General features: G+C 31.5%; 2 protein-coding genes across 6 annotated transcripts; both read left to right on the top strand.

Annotated features, from left to right (window-relative positions):
• Nucleotides 1–847: 847 nt before the first annotated feature.
• LOC120090329 (dolichol-phosphate mannose synthase subunit 3-like) lies at nucleotides 848–4,972 on the top strand. Of its 2 annotated transcripts, XR_005485516.1 has the most exons (5): nucleotides 848–1,005; nucleotides 2,234–2,370; nucleotides 2,472–2,579; nucleotides 3,174–3,388; nucleotides 4,507–4,972. XR_005485516.1 is itself a non-coding variant. In XM_039047909.1 (4 exons), the coding sequence occupies exons 2-4, from the start codon at nucleotides 2,269–2,271 to the stop codon at nucleotides 3,225–3,227; spliced, it is 264 nt and encodes an 87-aa protein (XP_038903837.1). In that variant the 5' UTR covers nucleotides 848–1,005; nucleotides 2,234–2,268; the 3' UTR covers nucleotides 3,228–3,576. The 2 variants fall into 2 exon arrangements, 1 of the variants encoding a protein (XP_038903837.1); XM_039047909.1 differs by lacking the exon at nucleotides 4,507–4,972 and having other exon boundaries at nucleotides 3,174–3,576.
• A 6,703-nt stretch (nucleotides 4,973–11,675) lies between these two features.
• LOC120090327 (chaperone protein dnaJ A6, chloroplastic-like) lies at nucleotides 11,676–17,668 on the top strand. Of its 4 annotated transcripts, XR_005485515.1 has the most exons (9): nucleotides 11,678–11,871; nucleotides 12,766–12,921; nucleotides 13,772–13,913; nucleotides 14,059–14,116; nucleotides 15,536–15,578; nucleotides 15,773–15,821; nucleotides 15,913–15,993; nucleotides 16,070–16,977; nucleotides 17,343–17,668. XR_005485515.1 is itself a non-coding variant. In XM_039047907.1 (8 exons), the coding sequence occupies exons 2-8, from the start codon at nucleotides 12,809–12,811 to the stop codon at nucleotides 16,919–16,921; spliced, it is 1,329 nt and encodes a 442-aa protein (XP_038903835.1). In that variant the 5' UTR covers nucleotides 11,676–11,871; nucleotides 12,766–12,808; the 3' UTR covers nucleotides 16,922–17,146. The 4 variants fall into 4 exon arrangements, 3 of the variants coding, with proteins under 3 accessions (XP_038903835.1, XP_038903836.1, XP_038903834.1); XM_039047907.1 differs by lacking the exon at nucleotides 17,343–17,668 and having other exon boundaries at nucleotides 11,676–11,871; nucleotides 13,781–13,913; nucleotides 16,070–17,146; XM_039047908.1 differs by lacking the exon at nucleotides 17,343–17,668 and having other exon boundaries at nucleotides 11,677–11,871; nucleotides 13,784–13,913; nucleotides 16,070–17,146.
• Nucleotides 17,669–21,756: the final 4,088 nt, after the last annotated feature.

Here is a 21,756-nt window from a genome sequence, read left to right as displayed (position 1 = left end):
TCCATATCGAACAACACAATTGCTTCTCATCCATCCTTCAATACACAAACGAGTAAATTTAAAATTTTAGATTCTGTAAAACTTTTGTTTCTTCCTCTCGTTTCTTTCTCTCGCTTCTTCCTCTCGTTTCTTTTACTCTCGTTCATTTTTCTCTTTTAATATATTGTACAAGGTATTTTCTTCCTCATATTGGACTAGCCTCTCTCTCGTTTCTTCCTCTCGCCTATCTATAGTAGCATAATACCAACTCTCAAACAAATCGTTCCTATCATGACTCGTACGATTTAAGTAAAAGAGAAACAATGCAATGCATATTTATACTTACTTGGAGTGTGAAATTTCTTATATGTGTTGATTCAACAGCAATTAGAACGTTATAAATTCGTATTTTCGGGATACTTTGCAGCTAAATGTTGTGGATTTTTTTAAGAGAGAACATTTTATGAGAACGAATGATACCCGATTCGGTCAAAATGTATTGTTATCTTAATGGGACTTAGCATGCACAACACTTTTTATTAAATTGATTTGAAAGAATTGTGAGGTTTTTGAAGTATTTGGAAAATCATACAATAGCTATTAATTAAATGCAAACTGACGGGAAATTAATTACAAAAACGAGATGAATGAACGAGAGAAATGAATGTGAAACGAAATGAACGAGTGAGAAAATGGAATATGCACATGTCTTGAAAGTTTTGAAGACTAAGCGGACATTTTACACCAGGTCGATATCATCATAAAGTTAAAATTCGAGTGTTTTTTAAAGACAGACCAAATTTTGAATGTACCTCCAAAGTTGACCCATCCGTACCAAATTCCCTTTTTAATGGCTCCTTTTTCACGTTTTTCTTTCCTGCTAGGGTTTCTCTTTTTCCTTCTACGCAGCTCTTCATTTCTCTCGCTCGATTCTCCGCCTGCTCTCTTATCTTTTTCCGGTCGTTTTTGGGTTTCCGGCCGCCAATCTCCATTAGATCCGTTCTTTCCTATTACAGCCGACGGTTGGTAAGTTTTCTTCCCTCGTTAGTCTCTTCCTCTGTCACTTGATCTTCTAGTTTGATTCAAATGTGTCGATCAACAAGAAAATAACAATGATATAATCCATAGGTGATTGGTGGCTTGGTGCTGTCAAGCATGTCGAGTGTTGTTTTCATTTAGCATTCTTAATGGGTTTACATTTTTTTGGTCAGTAGTTCTCTGAATTGCCAAATGATGTTGGGACATTGCGCAAGTGCTTTGAGTTCATGGAACATGCTACTTTGAGCAGTGAAATAACATTTTTATGAAATCCCCTCTGATGGCAATCGAAATTGTTTTGAAATATAATTTTCCTCTTTAATTCCAGTTGCTAGACTTTAGGGGTTAATAGTTCGGCAAAGTAGTTTTCACTTCTTCTTTTTTTCCATAGATGGAACAAAAATGTACTAATGGTTATTGTCTTCTGCACTAGATGGTTGTGACTTTAGGTGGGTCATTGAGTTCAGAACACTTAGTGCGATGGAATGTTGTATATTGTTTCATTTTTGTGGTAATCTATTATCTATCAACCATTAACGGAGAGAAGGAGGGCGTGAGCATGAACAATAAATATCAATGACATTTTAAAGGATTAGTGGCCGTTTATTTTAGTGTTAGCAAGTGGCTTGTGTCTAAACACAGCGTTTCACATGAAGAGAAATTGCTGACTTTAGCATAGGAGCCTCTCTCTCTTTTCTTTTCTTTTTTTTTTTTTTTTTTTTGGTTCTTCTTCTCAAGCATCTAAAGTTTATGTTGCTTTTTGCACTGCTAGCAATTGGTTTTAAGCATGTGAGGTTTGAATCCCCCAATCCTATATGTTGTTGAACACAAAAGAAAAAAAAAAGTTTTATATTGTGGCATAACATTGGTGTCAACTTGTTTTTCAAAGAAAATCCTACAAGCTTCAGAAAAACTCATGATCTTAATATTGTTCTATATATATTAATTTTATATTGGGCTTTTTTAGTCTTATGTTTGAATTGTGTGTTATAATGATTTAGCCTTCTAAATCTTTTATCATCAATAACGTAAAAGCCTGCTATAATTGGTGATCTACATTGTGTGTGTTGCCCTAAGTGGACTTTTAAAGGAATAAACTAAGTTGTGGAGAATCCATATTTAGCCATGAAAGGAAGTTAGCTGCTCAGTTTCTGATCTAGTTAGTCAAGAATAACGATCCATTTTGACATATGTAATTGCTCTCTACTTGTTTGAGATTGAGATTTGGGCAACTTTTCTCACCATCAACCAATGAAGCATATAGTCAAGATTTTGACATTACTAGTGGCCGTATCAGCTCTGTGGATTGGCCTCTTGCAGACATCTATATTACCACATGGCCATGCTTGGTTGGTGAGTTAGCATTCCAGTCATTGTTTTCTTAAATCCTTCATATTTATTTTCATCGTTTTACACACTCAATGGTGCTTGCTTTGCGTTTCTTGTCACTCCAGCTACCCATCTATTTTATTGTCTCCCTAGGATGCTATGGTCTATTGATGGTTGGAATCGGTCTCATGACATTTCCAACTTGCCCTAGAGAAGGACTGTTGCTACAGAAGGTACTGCGTCCCTTTTTTTCTCACTTTTGCACTTTAGTATCATACGACAAATAGCCTCTCTCTCTGTCTCCTTTTCTTTCGAGTATTCTTTGAGTTTCCATATCCAAGGCATTTTTAAGAGAGTGTTTGGTTCATTGACTTCATAATTTGTGTTAAATAACTCAACTTCATCAACTTCAAGAGGTTACCTATTGAACTTTGCACATTTATAAAAAAACTTTAACTAAATAACTCTGCACCCTAAACGCGGACTTCTTAACTCCCAACATATTAACTCCAGTCTCCAAACTTCAAAATTTAACTCAACGCCCAAAACACTATCTAAGATTGAAATGCTCTCACTTGGCACTTCTATATCATACAACAAATTGTCCTATCTTACCATGTGAGTATAGTTCAAGGTAATTGGTATGTAGTGTTTGGTATGTAGTGTCTCCTTTGAGGCTGGAGGTTTAAATTTCCCTGGACTCCACTTGTCGTACTTAAAAACAAATTGTCCTCTCTCTCCATGTGTGTGGAATGTTTGAATTTCTATATCTATTAATATTAAGACTGAAAGATGTGCAGACATCTCACCTTGAATTCCTTTTGTAGGACATTGTTGAGGCCAAAGAGTACCTTAAGCAAAAAGGGGTTGACAAATTCTAACTGACAGATCTGTTTGTTTGATCACGGTGAAGAACACTTCATCCATTTCAAAGGGCCTTCTTGATTTGAATCCTTTTTAAAGGCAGTAAATGAGGCTTCATGTATAGAACAGAATTCTTCTCTATAACTTTGTCAGTTGGTATCTTTCATTTATAAACAGGGTTAGCAAATCTCTTTCCTCTATTTGTTTCCATTTTTTTTACATGTTTACACGAATATAATTGTATTTTTAGTTGACTTTGTAACTTGATGTTAATACCTCAAGTTTAATATATTGTCTATCACATATGAATGGTTGGCTCAAGAGATATGTGGTTCAAATCTCTTTTTCTATTCTTACTAAAAAAAAGTTTGATGGTCTTGAGCTCGCTCCCTCCCACTTTTTATTGTCATTTTGTAATTGAGAACATATGGTAATAGTCTTTGGGGGAATAGGCCTAGAATCTTAAACCTTAAGCTTGGGGATTAGGTTGGGAGGTTTAGGTAGTCCGGGTTTAAGAAAACTGTGTTGGAGTGTGTGCATGTAGATTTATAAATATTTAGTTTATGAAACATTTTCTTGTATTTAATCAACCTTTAGATTTTATATTAGTTTAAATTTGTATCTCAATTATTTCAATATAGTTAAAAATTTAGAAGTATTTTTTTAAAAAAAAAAATTGAAATAGAGATTTTGATTAAAATTATAATTTTATTTAATCTATTCTTTTAATAATTTAATATTTTAATCTTACTAGATTTTGAATAAAATTTGTCACTTTAACTAATTCGAAAATAATTATTTTTTTTTATCATAGTACACTGACTTAAAATTGAAATAAACTAATATTTTAATATTAAATTCAATGATTGAAAAGTTATACTTTTTTCTTATCAAATTACATTTGAGGAATAAAAAATCATAAATTTTAAGTTTTAGTTTTTATTTGGCTGCTAATGTTTAGAAAATGATTCTAAGTGTTAGAATTAGTTAATTAATCAATAAAAAAAAGTAAAATATTATTAAATTAAATTAGAGTCTTCAAATATATATAGTTCTACACATATAATCTAAATAAATATAACTAAGCAATTGCAATCTATTGGCGTGTTTGGAATGACTTAGAAAAAAAATATCTTTCAAAAATTTATTTTTAATTAAACACTTTTGATAAAAATTCATTAAAATAAAATTTTTAAAAAAACATACATGTATTGAATCCTTTGTTAGAAGTGTTTTTATATACAAATTTGTCTAGTTTGTTATATACTAAAAGTATTTTTATTAATGTTTTTCAAGGTTGGTTGGTGATCGAATTTTGTCCCAGTGGCGGCCGGAGTTGGCCAATGGCGGGGAATTGGTCGACGACGGTCGTCAGAGGTGGTGTTGAAGTTAGCCGAATGCCAGCGTTGTTCGTATGAGTTGGTCAGCGGAGATTGCCAGAGGGTGGTAGCCGAAGTTGGCCGGCGGCGATGGAGGCGGCCGAAGTTGGCCTGGTGGTCACCAAAGGGAAGTTAGCCGACGTACATCCTAGATTAAATTAGGAAGAAAACCAAAAAGAAAAAAAGAAAAAAAATGGTAACCCATGGATTTGAATAGTAAACATTATTCAATCCCATGAAAAAATGATGACTTCCTAAATTTATGTCCCAAACAAAGGTTGGACTTAACCTGCCTAATTCATCCAATCTCAACCTTTGAAACAAACACCCTCTCAGAAATGGGTGGACAAAAAAATCAGTTTAAAATGCATTCTCTTTACTCACTTCGTCGTTTTTTAGCTCCCTGGACTTGACAAGCAAGTCTACTTTGAATCAAAATTTTTATTTTAACCATTAGTTTTTTTTTTTTTTTTCCAAAAATAACATAATTTAGTGGTAGTTAGTGTGTTGTTTCAGATTGGAGATTCAATTCGTTTTTATAAAAGATTATCTATCGATTAGTTTAAGAATAGTCCAAGTGATTAAGATACCCTATCCTCAAAGCTCGAATAAACTCAAAGCAAAAGGGTTATATATTCTTTTATCACTTTTACATTATGTGGTTAAACTTAATTTATATTCACATATCTATAGGTTGGATATATTTTATTGTTTTCATCGATATTTTCTTAAAATTGAAATTTTGATATTTTCGTTTATATTGACATTTTAAACTTTTGTTTGATTTAAGTAGTTACGTACTTTATGGGTCATTGGAGGCATTAATTAGAAGTTGGTAGAGTGGATCAGTGTAACTCATTCCATATTTGGGCACCAATAATAGCGTGTACAACTCACTTATAACCTACAATTAAGTATAATGAATATTATACAGTATTTACTATTTTCTGCTCATTCTCTCCCTTTTTTTTTGCTACAATATTTACTATTTTCTACCTAAACAAAAATAATTTACACTCCAAATATAAACAATTAAAAACCAAACTAGAATAGGCCTACACCCTAAACACTAACTATTATAACTCGTACACTATAATAACCAACTCAATGTCCCAAACGCCAACTTAAATGTTAAAAAACACTTTTGGTTCCTAAATCTTTTATGAAAGCAATAATTTTAGTTTGTAACGATCTAGTCTTTATACTTTCAAATTTGTACCAATTTAGTATTTATACTTTCAAACTTGTTATAATTTAATATCTATACTTTCAAACTTGCTACAATTTAGCATCTATACTTTCACATTTGTAACAATTTAGTTATTGTATTTTCATAAGTATCAATTTAGTCTTTGTATTTTATAATTTGTAATGCTTTAGACTCCAACGTGAAAAATACTATTAACATTTAATAAGATTTCTTACCCATGTAGTTTAGTAAATTGATTAGGCGTAGAACTTGTTTATAACTTATGAAGACTATGTTACTTCATAATCAACTTTGGCAATTAAGTTTGGCGAGACTTTAACGATAGAGACCAAATTGTTACAAATTTGAAATATGTAGACTAAATTGTTATATGTTAAATTTCAAATACTGAATTATTACTAAATGAAAAGTATATGGACTATATTGTTATAAATAAAAATTGGCAAAATTATACAATACCCCTAAACTTTGTACTTTGTTAAAAAATGTCCTTGATCTTTCAAAAATTTAAAAAATGCCCTTAAATTTCCAATATGAATTCGATAATACTCTACTATTAATTTTAGATGGAAACAATTAGTGTTTTGTGTCAAAAGTATCCCTAAACTTTCAAAAGTTTAAAAAATACCCTTAAACTTAGTTTAAAAAGTATCCTTACTATTATGTGAACAAAAACCATTAATATCGCCTTACTTCTATATTTCTATCTTTTTTCTTCCATTCCCTTCTTCAATACTCTCTTGCTTCCCTTTTTATTAACCGTTTGATAATAAATAGAATAACAAATTTCAGTTAAGGTATATGAACTATAATAAGAAGAAATAAAATAAATGAAGCACCTAGAAATTTTAGGATTTAAATGTTTTAAAAAAGTTGTACATTATTAGTCGAGTTTTGTATTAATAGCCAATGATATTTCTTTATTTGACTATTTATTGTTTTAGTATGTTTTAAGGAGAGATTTTGATTTTGGAATTTTGTGAGATTTGGTGGAATTTTATATTTTAACTCCAAAGTTTGGTTACCAAGAAAATTGATGTAAGTTAAGAATTGAAAAAATAAGAGAAAAATGAAAGTATCTATATAAAAAAAAAATAAGGATATCCGTATAATTTTTTTTTACAAAAATGAATTTTTTTAAACTTAAGAAAACATCAAACAAATTGATCACCAAATTAACAGTAGGAGTGTGCGCGCGCACACACACACATATATATATTAAAAAAAAGTTAAAGTTATTTTTGCAACAAGGTTTAACGTTTTTTTGTTCACATACTAGCGGTGAAAGTATTTTTTAACTTTTCTTTTTAAGTTAAGAGTATTTTTGGAACCTTTGAAAGTTGGAAAATCTCACAAAATGACCTGAAACCCAAAAACTTTTCTATCAATGATCTCTTCCTAAAACTTTTTTACTACTGACCTTTTTCCCATGCGAAATTCCAAAATTACCTTCAGTTTTTAAAAAGTCTTCAGACCTTTTGGTGAATGCGTGTCTCTATAAATACTTTACAACGATAGGATCTTCCTCCATTTTGTTAATTTCCTAATCCTTGAGATAATACTAACCGATCGGATAGAGAATACTAAGTGAGCGTCTAGATATTACTAAGCGATCAAATAGAGATTACTAAGCGATCATATAGAGAATACTAAGCGATCGCTTAGCTAACTGTTACGTGATCGTTTAGACATCTGTTATGTGATCTTTTAGCTAACTGTTACGCGATCATTTAGATATCCGTTATGCGATCGTTTGGCTAACTGTTATGCGATCGTCTAGTTTTTGTTATACAATCGTTTAGATATTTATCATGCAATCGTTTGGATATCTGTTATGCGATCGTTTAGGTTTTGTTATGCGATCGTTTGGCTAACTGTTACGCGATCTTTTAGATATATGTTTATGCGATCGTTTAGATAAATTTGTGCTAAATTTGTAGAATATAATTGGTGTTGTACATTTAACTAAGCAAATAAATAACTAAGCGATCGTTTAGTTTTTGTTATGCGATCGATTTGTGCTAAATTTGTAGAATATGATTGGTGTTGTACATTTTACTAAGCAAATAATAAGTGATCGTTTAGATATATTTATGCTAAAATTACATATTGTACAGTATAAATTGGTGTTGTACAGGAAAAAACGAAGCGAAAATTACATATTGTTTAGTCTAGATGGGCTAGTGCCAGGTGTTATCAATGTTTGTCTGCACGTTTTCTTGTTATGTCCTCTCTTATCACATCGTGTACACCTGTGTATCATTTCTAACTTTCAGACATTTCATATGACCACCAACATATTTTCTTCCGGACTCATCCCAATCCCCACCAAATCGTACAAAGATGCGAATTAGCGTCATTGATCTACAGTGGGATAAACAAATCATTGATAAGTGAACGATTGTTTATACATTACTATGCGATCGTGTATAAATTACTATGCAATCGTTTATACATTACTATGCGACCGTGTATAAATTACTACATGATCGTTTATAATTTACTATACGATCGTGTAGTAAACGATTGCATAGTAATGTATAAACGATCGCATAATAATGTATAAACAATCACATAGTAATGTATAAACGATCATATTGCAATTTAATGCTAAATGACACTTATATTGTAATGAACGATTGTGTATATATTACTACACGATCGTTTATAGTTTACTAAACAATCGTGTATAAATTACTACACGATTGTTTATAATTTACTATACGATCGTATTATAATCTATGAACGATCATGTAGTAATTTATATACGATCGCATAGTAAACGATTGTATAGTACTGTATAAATGATCGTATTGTAATTTAATGCTAAACGACACTTATTATGAAAGCGATATGGGATAAGAAATCTACATTGAAAAAAGGGTTGGAGAAATTGTTGAAGGAAGAAGAAATGTGGACTGAATCTGACGATGAAAGTGATCAACGAAGATGTTGGGTTGAAAATCTGAGAGAAAACTACAAGAAAACAATGAGAGAATTTCGTGGGGAGTTCGATGGCAGAAATTGAATACTGAGAGTGACGTTTCACTCTCTTCAATGCTATTGGAAGAATATTAGTTGGGAATAAATGTTTTGATGAAATGTTTGTGGTGTATTGAATGCACATTGAATGAGGGACTGAAAAAATCGTTGAAGGAAGAAGAAATGTGGTGCAATCTGAAGGCTTTTTAAAAACTGGGGGTAATTTTGAAGTTTCGCATGGACAAAAGATCAGTGGTAGAAAAGTTTTTAGGAAGAAGTTATTGGTAGAAAAGTTTTTAAGTTTTGAGTTATTTTGTGAAATTTTCCTTGAAAGTTCATGGGTATTTTTTTTTAAAAAAAAAACTTCAACGGTTTCCATCCAAAACTAATAGCAATGACATTTCAAAACTTTTTTTGAAAGTTTAAGGATATTTTTGAAACTTTTGAATGTTCAGGGATATTTTTGAAACAAGTACAAAGTTAAAGGACATTTTTATAATTTAGCCATACAAATTCAAATATTACTAGTTACTTTTTATGAAGTTTAGGGACTAAAAATGATCAATTAAAAATTTTGTTTCATACATGTTTAACAGATTTGTTATTTTTCTTAACGTTGTAATTTCAATCCAGGGTTGACAACGGGGCAAAGTAGGGTCGGGATGCACTTCCCATCCTCATTCCCGCCCCATTCCCTGTTTTAAGGAGTTGAAGTCGGGGTCGGGAATCCCTGTTTGGGGATTGGATCCCGCGGGGAAAAATTATCCATCTATTTTTTATTTTTAATTATCATTTTTATTTAAAATCAATAAATTTTTATATTTATATTGAAACGGTACACTTTTTAGATTCAAGTTAATATTATTATCATTTTTATTTATTTAAATTAATAATAAAAAACATTTTAATATTCTTTATTTTAAAATTTAATCAAAAGTTAAGTTTAATTATATTATGAAATTAAATAAAAAAACAAAAACAAAAATAAAAACAGTAGCTTTAAAACTACTGTTATATATAGATAAATATATGTATTAAAAAAATTTAAAATTATTCGGGCCGGGGTTAGGGTGGAGATACCCTTCCATCCCCGCCTCGTCCCCGGTTTGAAGACCCATTTTGGATTTTCGATTTGATCTCATCCCAAAATGATCGAGGTGGATGCCCACCGAGATCCAATCCCGGGGATTCTTGCCACCAAACAATCTCCCATCAGTTTCTTGTAGTTGTAACTAAAAAGTCAAACAAACACCAGAAATAAGCTTCTAATTATGTATAATATTTATTTATCACGAAATTACTTGTTTTAGAAAAATTATATAATAACTAATAAAACAGAAAGTAATATTAATAATTAAATTTATGTATTTTATTTGAGTACTGGCATGTAAATATCAAATTTTTGAAAAAGTTATTATAAATATATTTTCAGATTTCTTACTTAACAACAACATAAGAAAAAAAGTTTGAAAACAATTTCTAAGTACATGTTTGGCAGAAATCTAAAAATGAGGCTTTCTAAAAAAAATTGAGTTCTGTTTTATGTTTTCAAATAGGTATTTGGTGGGTGGATTCAGAAATTTTATTATAATTTAAATAATTATTTAAAATATATTTATACAATATTTATAAATTATAAAATTAGTTGTGGTTATTTCTTAAAAATTAGTTGACAATAAACTATTATTAATTTTTACGATCTATCTGAATTTTTTGTATAATTATTATTTTATAATATTATATAATTGGCCTTTTGTATAATAGTTAGTTTGTGATTTTATATAATTGACAATACAGTACGTGATACATATTTTAAATCTAAAGTAATTAATTGATTTTTTTTAATGCTTATATATTTATTTGATATAAACCTACATTTTAGAATTTGAAAATTCAAATTTCGATACAATGAAATATGAAAATTTTGTTTTCAAAGTTTGCAGAATTTAAATCACATCATTCGAGAATTTTTTGAGAATAGTTTTCAAACATAGAATAGAATAGAATAGAATCAAAGAGTTCTAAATATTAACGTATCATTTCTTTTTTTTTTTTTTTTTTTTCCTTTTTGATTTTTTGAAATTAAATCTATTTCCTTCCTATTTGTTAGGATAGTTTGCATTTTTCAAGTACAATATTGAATCTTTAGCCAAATTAAAAAAATAAAAACTAGTTTTTTAAAAGTTAGTTTTTTAAATTTCTTAATTTGACTTATTTTTTAAACCATTGATAAAAATAAGATAAAATAAAAAAGTTCGGAGGGAGAAATATGTCATTAATTTTCAAAACCCAAAAACAAAAAATCTATGGCCTGTTTCGTAACGATTTTGTTTTTTGTTTTTATTTTTGAAAATTAAGTCTATATCATCTACATTTCTTATCATGATTTACATTTTTTTAAAGTATAATAATTGAATTCTTAGCCAAATTTCAAAAATAAAAACAACTTTTTGAAACCTACTTTTTTTTAGTTATCAAAATTTGGTTTGGTTTTTTAAACTATTTGTGATTAATATATAATAAAGGAAGAAATTTAAAAGTGAAAGTAATGTCCGTAACCTTAATTTTAATTTTTAAACCATCTTTTCAAATACCGTCCGTAAACTTAATTTTAAAAAACAAAAATAAAAAACAAAATAGTTAAATGAACCTAAACAATCCATTTAATCGTAATTTTAATACAGACACTTGAATCCAACGGTCAAAATTATTCCAGAAGGGAAAACAAAAAATTATTCGGAACCCAAGCTTTCTGAAGCGTTGATCTCACGCCGTTGTTTCAATACAGACACTTGAATCCAACGGTCAAAATCTGTCTCCTAGTCCGAAAACATACGGTCTTAAAACAGCCGATGATTAACCCAATTTGATGGAAAACTCTGGAAAATAAAAATTAAAAAAAAAAAAGAAAAAGGAAAAAGAAATGTCGACAATTCTCCTCTTATTACTCCAGAAGTTGCTAACCTCATCTTCCTCTTCGCCTGCAACCGTGGAGGCCGCTCTCTGCTTCTTCTGCTCTCCATCACTTCTCTCCTTTTCTCTCTAACCATTTCAGTCTCAGATTCGAAGCAGAAGTGTTGCATCAAACAGGTAATTTTTATTCACATGCCCTAGCTTCTTTCTTCTTTAACACTTCAAGAGTAATTGCTTATTCCACCGATTTCATGAACTACCTTCTTTTACTTTTCTCTTTCAGTCCCTAAGTTTTCTTCAATTCTGTCACCATGCGTTGTTTTGTTTTTCCTTTTTGTGATACAAGTGTTGTATCTTTTTTTTTTTTTTTTTCTTTGTTGATTTGATGTGTTGTTTATTGTTAGCGCGACAGTAGTTTGGCGATTATTTGCGTTGTGTTTTTAGGTTTTGTCGTCTGAATTTTGTTTCGTGTGAAATAAGCTGTGTGTTTGAAGTGAGTGTGGATGATTATTCCTTTCGTACATTGGAATTGGGGGGATTGGCCTACATTGGCATTTCTGGTTTAAGATTGCTTTTTGGTGGAGAGAAGAAAGAAAGGAATGGCTCAAAGGAAGAGAATGTGATGCTGCGAATGAGAAAAGTTTTGTCTGAAGTATTGGCTTGTATAAAGATAAAGTTCCGTCACTACTATTCACTTATTTGTGATTGGGTTCGGTTTTGGAGTTTTTTCCCCTCCTAAACTACTTGTATTGATTCAGTGTGTTATATGAGACTGAGATTGTTAATGGGGTTCATTTTCATGTTCTTTAGTGCTTTTGAATCTGATTACATTGAAGATTTGGTTTTAGAGACCTAGAATGGTATCGATGGTTAGCTGCTTCAAGAGTTGTGCACTATTTAAGATTTTCCTTAAATCTTGTAATCCTATTGGAGCTTGTTACAAGTAACAAGACGTTTGGTTATTTGTCCATTGGAAAAGAAAACTGTCTTTTGCATTGGGTTAAATGCTTTGGTAATGTGAAATGTCTTGTGGTTGGTGGAAGATGTCATGGTTATGTCGTTAAATTGCAGAATCCAATCAAGAGTACTTTCATTAGCTCCTACATCAGTCAACATGGTTTCAATGGCTATTATACCTTGCGGAAGTACGTCAATTGCTCAATGGGGAATTCATCCTCAGTACATGCTAAGACCTTCGACAAATAAGATATCTCCAATGCAATATGGGTAAGTTTTTTTTTCTCTCTCCATCGTTTACTTTTCAACTTTCGAATGTAGCCATAAAAACTCTTGAGATTTCCCAGTGTGCATAGTTCTTGTTGCTAGCACATCACTTGGAAATTTGTAGTGTGATAACTATTATGGTTAGCTCCTACAAAAATTGTTTCTGATATAGTGGAATTACTTAACTGGTCTAGTTGGTTTCTGATCTCTCAACTTTTAGACACTGTTATTTAATTAATGTATTGGATTCCTATTTTTAGATTTAGGATCTATTCTATGGTACATAAGTTCTTGCAAACATGTTTGAACAGTGTATTGGATTTTGGTGTTTTTTAACATATAACTTCAACTGCTTTTTTTTTTAAAAAAAAAAAAAATAAAAAAAAATAATTCCCCTTTAGTTTTTATTTCTTAAAAAATTATGGATGTGTGGGTAGTGATTGAAATGTACACAGTGCCATAATCTTGTACAAGTCATTCAACTAGAATTTTCAAATTGTACTTTGAAAATAGAAATGGAAATTAGTTTTTTAAAACAATTGTCCAAGCCATCTTTAGTGTGCATGAGCTTAACAATCTTGCTGAGATTAATTTTGAGCTATCAAAGTATGTGAAGGCAGTGTACGTGTATGTCAAGATTTAGTTGCCTTTTATTGGGGACAAGTGTTGGTTGTTGTTCTACTGAGGTGAGGCAGTGTACAGAGATTAGAGGCACTGTTACTCCCCTTATTATCTCTTGAGTCATTTGTGAAAACCTGTTGAAGTAGCCAATGTAATTGTTATATAGACTACCACAGATAATTTGAGCAATAAATGCACAAGGATATTTATTTTATTTATTTTTTGACATTAGTGTCCCCAGCAGGATTACCAACATAGCTGCATTGAGCTCAAGTTTCTTCTCTCGAGGTTCCTTCAGTGTTTTATTTGACACAAGATCCTCACAAACTTTACATCGACGAAGAGGCGGGTTGTTTGTTGTTAGAGCAGATAATGTGCGTACAATTTTTGTTTCTCTCTCCCTCACCCCACCCCCAATCCCCACAAAATAAAAGGAAAAAAAAAAAAAAAAGAGAGGTAGGATGAGAAGTTGTCTTCTGCAATTATTTAAATAATAACACTCATTAATTAATTTTGCAGGATTATTACTCTGTCCTTGGGGTGTCCAAAAATGCCAGTAAATCTGAAATTAAAAGTGGTACTTACCTTTTCCTTAGATGTCTATTGAATTTTTTGGTTTTGACGTGTTGCCTTTTTTGCGTATCTTGAACACCCACCCCCTCCCAGGGGGGTTTTGGAGTGTGAATGTGATAAACTGTTTTTTTCTTTAGGATTTGAGTTTTCTTCTAGTCATTACAACGAGTGTTGGTGATACTCTCCTGCATTTAGAATTTAGATAAGGTAAATTAACTCATAAAATAATAAATAATCAGATAAATAGAGTTTGAAGACATTTCTGTGACCAGTTCTATACTCAGTCGATTCAGTCAAGTCCTTATTGGATCAGGTGGCATTTATTCTGTCAACATGTCGTGGGCTTATCAATGTTCCGTTGTATTTGTTTATTTGTAATCAATTTTTTTTTTTAAACGCCTCATTTTGTATGCTTTCATTATTAATGGGATGCATTTCACTGCTTGTGGATGGCCATTATCTTTTATGCATAGTGAAATACCGTTTATTCTATGATTCCTTCAGTGTTCTGATAGGGATGAGAGTTTTAGAAGCACATTGATAGAGGTGTTATTGGAATTGATAATGAAAGGGGAAAAAGTTACCAAGGATTACTAAGGCCTCGTTTGGTAATCATTTGGTTTTTTGTTTTTGTTTTTGAAAATTAAGTCTATTTCATCCACATTTCCTACCATGATGTGCATATTTCTTAAATACAATGGTTGAATTCTTAGCCAAATTTCAAAAACAAAAACAATTTTTTGAAAGCTACCTTTTTTAGTCCTCAAAATTTGGCTTGGTTTTTTTAAACTATTGGTGAAAAGTATAAAGGAAGAGATTTGAATGTGGAAGTAGTGTTCATAGGCTTAATTTTCAAAAACAAAATCCAAAAACAAAATAGTTACCGAATGGAGCCTAAACAATTGAGAAGTTGAGTTCTCTCACAATCCCATTCTAACAAACTTTCCTCACACCCCAACTAATAACTACTGTGGTTTTAATGATCATCCCATCATAATTCTATCACGTCATATATTAGGGAGAATGACAATCTGATTTTGGAATTTTCTCAACGAATATACATCAAGAAGCCTTGTGTGCATTCAAGAAACAAAAAGTTTTATTAGTCCATAGGGGTTAAAGGATAAGGTACTTCCAAAGAAAGAACCCACTTTTATTTATTTATTTATTTTTATTTTTATTTTTTATTTTTATACTATGAAAGATGATATATTGGTGCTTGAGCCCGATAGAAGCAAATGTTAGGCAATTGTGTTATTGGATACAAGTATGCCAATTCAAGACATGAATCTGAAGCCGAGGCTTTTGATAATGTACATTTGATTTGCTGCTTATTTAAAATTTTTAAGTTCGACTCCTAGATGTATCTCATCCATTGTATATTTTACCCATCTCTCTTGATATGATCTTTTGCATTCTTCAGCTTATCGGAAACTTGCTCGGAGTTACCATCCGGATGTGAACAAGTAAGTTAAATAACTTCTTCTTAGGGATGAAAAAACTAGGCAATAGTACAGATTGTAACAGACATGACAGGGTAGCGCCTTGACCTTGTTATTCCGATCTTAGTTTTAGTAATTCTTTATTTTCTTATTCAGGAATAGTACAGACTCAGTTGAATAATATGTATTTTGTAACTCATTGTTTCCTGTTCTATCAGAGATGCTGGGGCTGAACAAAAATTCAAGGAAATTAGTAATGCTTATGAAGTAAGAGCTTGTAGCTCATGTTTGTGTTTAGATTCGACAGTTTTTGAGTGTGATCCATGGTAACTGATATTCCTGGAATTACTTGTTTCAGGTCTTGTCTGATGATGAGAAACGCTCACTCTACGATAAATATGGAGAGGCTGGCCTTAAAGGCGCGGGTATGGGCATGGGGGTAAGTAATTCTCTGATTGAAATATGAAAAATATATTTGTCCCTTTGCTGACTTCTGTTTGGCTACACGTCTTCAGGATTTCAGTAATCCTTTCGATCTCTTTGAGTCTCTATTCGAGGGCATGGGAGGCATGGGTGGTATGGGGATGGGAGGCCGAGGTTCAAGAAGTAGAGCTGTAGACGGACAAGATGAGTATTACAATCTTGTGTTGGACTTCAAGGAAGCTGTTTTTGGTGTCGAAAAGGAAATTGAGATTAGCAGATTGGAGAGCTGCGGGACTTGTGAAGGGTCTGGCGCTAAACCTGGAACCCAACCGACTAAATGTAGTACATGTGGTGGTCAAGGCCAGGTCGTCTCGTCAGCAAGGACCCCCTTAGGCGTCTTCCAGCAGGTAATGACTTGCTCTTCTTGTGGCGGAACTGGGGAAATATCCACTCCTTGCAACACATGTTCTGGGGATGGACGAGTACGGAGGACAAAGAGGATAAGTTTAAAAGTGCCAGCAGGCGTTGATGCTGGTAGTCGTCTAAGAGTTCGAAATGAAGGGAATGCAGGAAGACGAGGTGGGTCTCCTGGGGATCTTTTTGTCATTATTGACGTTATGCCTGATCCCGTACTAAAACGTGATGATACCAATATCTTGTACACTTGCAAAGTTTCCTACATCGACGCCATCTTGGGCACTACCATCAAAGTTCCAACTGTAGATGGCATGGTTGATTTGAAAATCCCTGCCGGCACACAGCCAAATACAACACTTGTGATGTCAAAGAAAGGAGTTCCTCTTCTAAATAAAAGGAATATGAGGGGAGATCAGTTAGTTCGTGTGCAGGTCGAAATCCCGAAAAAGTTGAGTAGTGACGAAAGGAAGTTGATCGAGGAACTGTCGGATTTAAGCAAAGGCAAAGCTGTGAGCAGTAGAAGATAGCTTCCATAGAGAAATGAATTGGAAGGATTGATTGATAATGGCAAGGATTGATACATGTACGTTATAGTGTAGTAGGTAATTCAATGTTAGTACAATTTTGTCAACAATATCTTGAATGATAGGAAGAAATGTAAGTCAAAGAATAAATTCTTTGATCATGAATATTTTCAGTAGACATATACTCTGGTGGATTGATTTACATAATAACCCTTTTATTCTTCCCAATCTGACATGTAGATTTAGGGTCGGTTTTGATTGACTTGAGAAAAAATATTTTTTAAAAAACTCATTTTTATTTAAATATTTTTGATAAAAACGGGTTAAAATACAACTTTTAGATTAAGAACATGTATTTCAGCTGTTTTTATTATTTATTTATTTTATTTTTTTTAAAACTTAGTATATTATTCATGTTTTGTAGGGGATAATGTCTATCATCTCTTTTCCAGTCCTACGAAGTAGGATTTCAACAACCAAAGGTCTTTATCAAGAATTCAGTGGTGATTGTTCGTTGCAACCAATACTCAATCCAGCAGTGATGGCTGCCCCCACCAGATGGGCCGCCCAAAACCTGCCCTGGACTTGGTCCCGGCATATTCGATAGCAATTTTGTACTTTGTTTCAAAAGAGATACTATAAACTCCCAAAAGTTTTAAATTTTAAGGGATTGTTTTGTACTTTGTTTTAAAGATATTCTGAATTCACAGAAATTTCATTGAAACTCTTAAATTTTCAAGAGTTTAAAAACATATTATCGTTAGTTTTTGGTTTGAATAGAAACCATTAGTATTAAAGGTTTCATTTGGAAAATAGTAAATGTTTTTAAAATTGCGAAAATGGTAAAAATCGAATTAAATAATAAAAAATAATAATGTAAAATTGTCAAAACTATCCTTACTTAAAATAAAAGATCCAACGTTCATTGGAAAGTTTCTAAATCGTTCAAAAAACAACAAATATACTATGACTAAAACAATTAGTACGGTAAACGATGTAGCCTGCCAAACCTCAAATCTACACCTATTTGATATGATTGCTACATAAACCAAGATGTGCATTTAAAATGCAAAAAGAATCCAAAAAATACAAAGAACTCTAATCTCACAACAAAAGAAATTAGGGGTTTTCGACTTTGCTTAGCCAAAATCAAGACACACCGGAAGAAGGAAGAACAAAATCACTCTCTGTTCGGGCGACCAACCACAAAACCTCTCTGTTCAGGTGACACACCACAAAATTTATCTACCCACCGTGAGGAGATCCCTTCCATTGTAATGACACTAACGAATAGATTGGAGAATCTCTTCCATTGTCGTAAGGCAAGTGATTATAAATCGTGGACGAAACTTTCACCTGATGAAGTTGACATTCAACAAACAGAAGCTATTAAGGATCTAAGCACTCTAATTATATCAATTTTAAAGAAAAAACATGCATGTTTATAAAAAACAGAAATAGGATTTATAGAATACAACATTTGTAGATTCCACCAAATTGCTTGATCTTCTCTAATTTCTTCTTCAATCTTAGCAGTAGACCACCACCAAAGTCTTCTCTATTATCCTCAGGCCTTAGATTGAGTTGTGGAACTCAAATTGAGATGAAATTGGTATAAGCTTTTAAGAGTTTGAAGATGGAGACAAACAATTTTCTTTTCCAGATTTTTAGTCTTGCATGAACCCCAAATTTTGAAGTCTAAACTCAATATATAAAGATTCATCATGTAGATCTGAATCAAAGAGGTTCAACCACTCAATTTTCAATTTTCCATTAAGAATTGAGTTGCATGAGGTGGAGATCAATGGAATTTGTGGGACTTTCCCACTTTCCATTAATTTCAAGTATATTGATGAAATTAAATTAATTGATATACAAAACACTTATTAAAAAAAAACTGAAATTTAAATTCAATTTTAATTAAATAAGTTTTATAATTTTTGTATTTCATAAATTCAAAAACTAATTAATTAATTTCTTAATTCTAAATTTCATAAATTCAAAATTTGATAATTCTATTGGATAATTAATTAAACTAATTTTAATCAATTTAATTTAATATCAAATATTAAATTAATATAACACCCCATCAAATATTTAAATCATATTTAAATATTGCAACTCTTTAAAACTGTAATGTTTACTTCGTTAATCAAACATCAATCACATCAAATATAATAATCCAAACCCTAAACCGAGTTTGAATATTCCAATTTCTCGCAACACGCTATTCTAAGGTTTAATCCTTTTATGAGTTAGTAGAGGGACCTAATGGACCTACAAACCTTGAGCTCCAACGATTTGAGATTAATTGGCTAAACTCTTTAAACTGAATTAATCATTATTCGTTCGATTTGAGATTAATTGGCTAAACTCTTTAAACTGAATTAATCATTATTCGTTAACTACCACATACCACTATAGCTTAGTAGTTGCACTCTCATCACTGTAGATATATTTATATCCACTCGATTTAACCATAATTAGTAAGTAGATCCTTCAGAGGTTGTTCGGATTTATAACTAGGTCAAAGTTACCGTTTTACCCCTATAATATATCTTGCTCCATAAGTCTCCACTGATCCTCTATCAAACAATTGGTTTATGGTCTAACCAATAAATTGAGTGCCTCTCTGCCACGAGAGGACGGAGTCTCTTTGTTCAAGACTAGGAGTCAGTACTTAAGGAAACAACCTATCTGCTGACTCTAAGATGGGTAAGAGTGAATTTCATCTTGCAAGACTATGTCCCCAACTATCTATACGATTTTACCCCTAAAATGGGAGGCTTATTGAGCGGTGATGTTGAACCACTCTCACCTATGCAGATTAAAGGATAATCCTGAATAAACAGGTGTTCATAGTTAGCTCAAGATTAATATCGAGTTATCTTAGATCATTGAATTGAAATAGTCAGTTTTAACAGTAAATGGTCGTTATAAAGAAAAGTGACAATTTCGTGGTCCAGTTTTATGAAAACATCTTTTGCATATGATGCCCCCACTTGCATGTCTCCATATGAACGACTTTGAGATCACATCCTTTGTATCAATATACAAAGAAGCTCGCATCCATAGTGTCTCCAGGATAAGGTACCCAACCCTATCCATATACTTATAGATCTTTTTGGCTGTATACTAAAACTTGATCCTCTTTTATGTCTCTATATAAAGTTTAAGTATTCATATTGTAACCATGGGTTAGTTTATTGGATTTATAAAAGAATGCAATACAATAACACCTTTAGTGATAGAAATTTCAACAATAACATTATTGTGAATATAATATGTTTAATGTTTACAAACTACGAGTTTAAGGACATTCCCAACATCACCTTCTCATGTACACTCTTCTCTAGACCTCATTTATTCATTTAAGGGACATCGAGACTGATCCTATTGCAAGGGACTCCAAAACTGATCATTTTGCAAGCGGAAGAACGATTCTAACCAATCTCTATCTAGGAGAAGAAAATCGACAGTACCACTGAGTTTTTCATGACAGTACCACAAAGTTTTTCGTGACAGTACAACAGGGTTTTTCACGAATAGGGAAACCAAAACCTTCCTACAATCTTTCTTTTTATCCATGCACTTTAATCGGTTCTATAAATTATTTCTACCATTAAAGTTAAGAAATAAGTGTTGAACGGAAATCATTGGATATAATATATAGAGTTTTTTTTTCATAAATAATTAAAGATTTACCAAATTCTTTTAAAATAATATTTTATTTTGAATCTTTAGGCAAACCGAATAAATATTCGATATACAAATATATTTTCCTACTTTTTAGGATTCCAAAACAGAAACGAAACATTAGTTGTTTATCACCCATTTTTAACTAATAAGTTTAAAAATAAACCTTTTAAATGCATTAGAAGAAAGACTAAATTTATGAAAGAAAAAGAGAAAAAAACCGGAAGGAAGAACAAGAGTCAATGAGAGATTGAAGGCTGCTAGAATAACTGGTGGGAAAAAACAAGTAAACAAAGACTAATAATTATCAATAGTGAGATCAAGGTAACTCACCATTCAAATACATTGTATTTTCAGAAGCTTAGAAATCGATTATTTCAGTATTGTGATCAGACCGTTGGATGGAATGATCTATTCTTGCTAACTCCCTATTCAAATACGTTGTATTTTCAGAAGCATCAGATGATACAATGTCAAAAAACTATACATAAATCATTCTTGGGGAAGTTCGAGAAAATTGACATCCTCCACAAAACATCCTTATCTTCAACAATCGAATAAGATTCAAGTTGTTGGAACCATCTCACTACAACAAACGAGATATAGAAAGATTGGAAGACGGAAAAAGCTTACCTTAAATATAACCAACAAATTGTTGGAAGGACGAATTTGATGGAATATAAGCCTCAACAATACGATAACTATGATAGTGTGAACTTTCATCCCATCTATCGTAGAAAAGAATCCTTATTCGTTGTAGAGTCATAGCAAAAATAGAAAGATTGAAATAGTGACTACTTACTTGTTTGTAAAAAAGATCGAATTTTTTTAAATACTCCTAAAATGCAGCGGATATAAATTTTTTTTAAAATATATAATAACAATAAGATGATAAGTGGTAATACATGTTAAAAAAATGAAAAAAGAGAAAATCTGAATGAAATATACAATTTTTTTTTTATGATAATATATATAAACTAATGAATAAAATCTTAGTCAGAATCAAATATACTAATATGAATTTAAAATAATAAAAAATTAATGAGATAATGTAAAATTTGAAGAGCTAATATAAATTTAAATTAAAATGGAGATATACGAATTAGAGATTAATTCATTTTGAATAAATTCGAAAAATAGTT

This window comes from Benincasa hispida, chromosome 11 (genome assembly GCF_009727055.1).
Source record: "Benincasa hispida cultivar B227 chromosome 11, ASM972705v1, whole genome shotgun sequence".
In the NCBI taxonomy this organism is placed as follows: Eukaryota; Viridiplantae; Streptophyta; class Magnoliopsida; order Cucurbitales; family Cucurbitaceae; genus Benincasa; species Benincasa hispida.
Note: the sequence above shows the minus strand (reverse complement) of the source record. Positions and strands in the feature narration are given on the sequence as shown.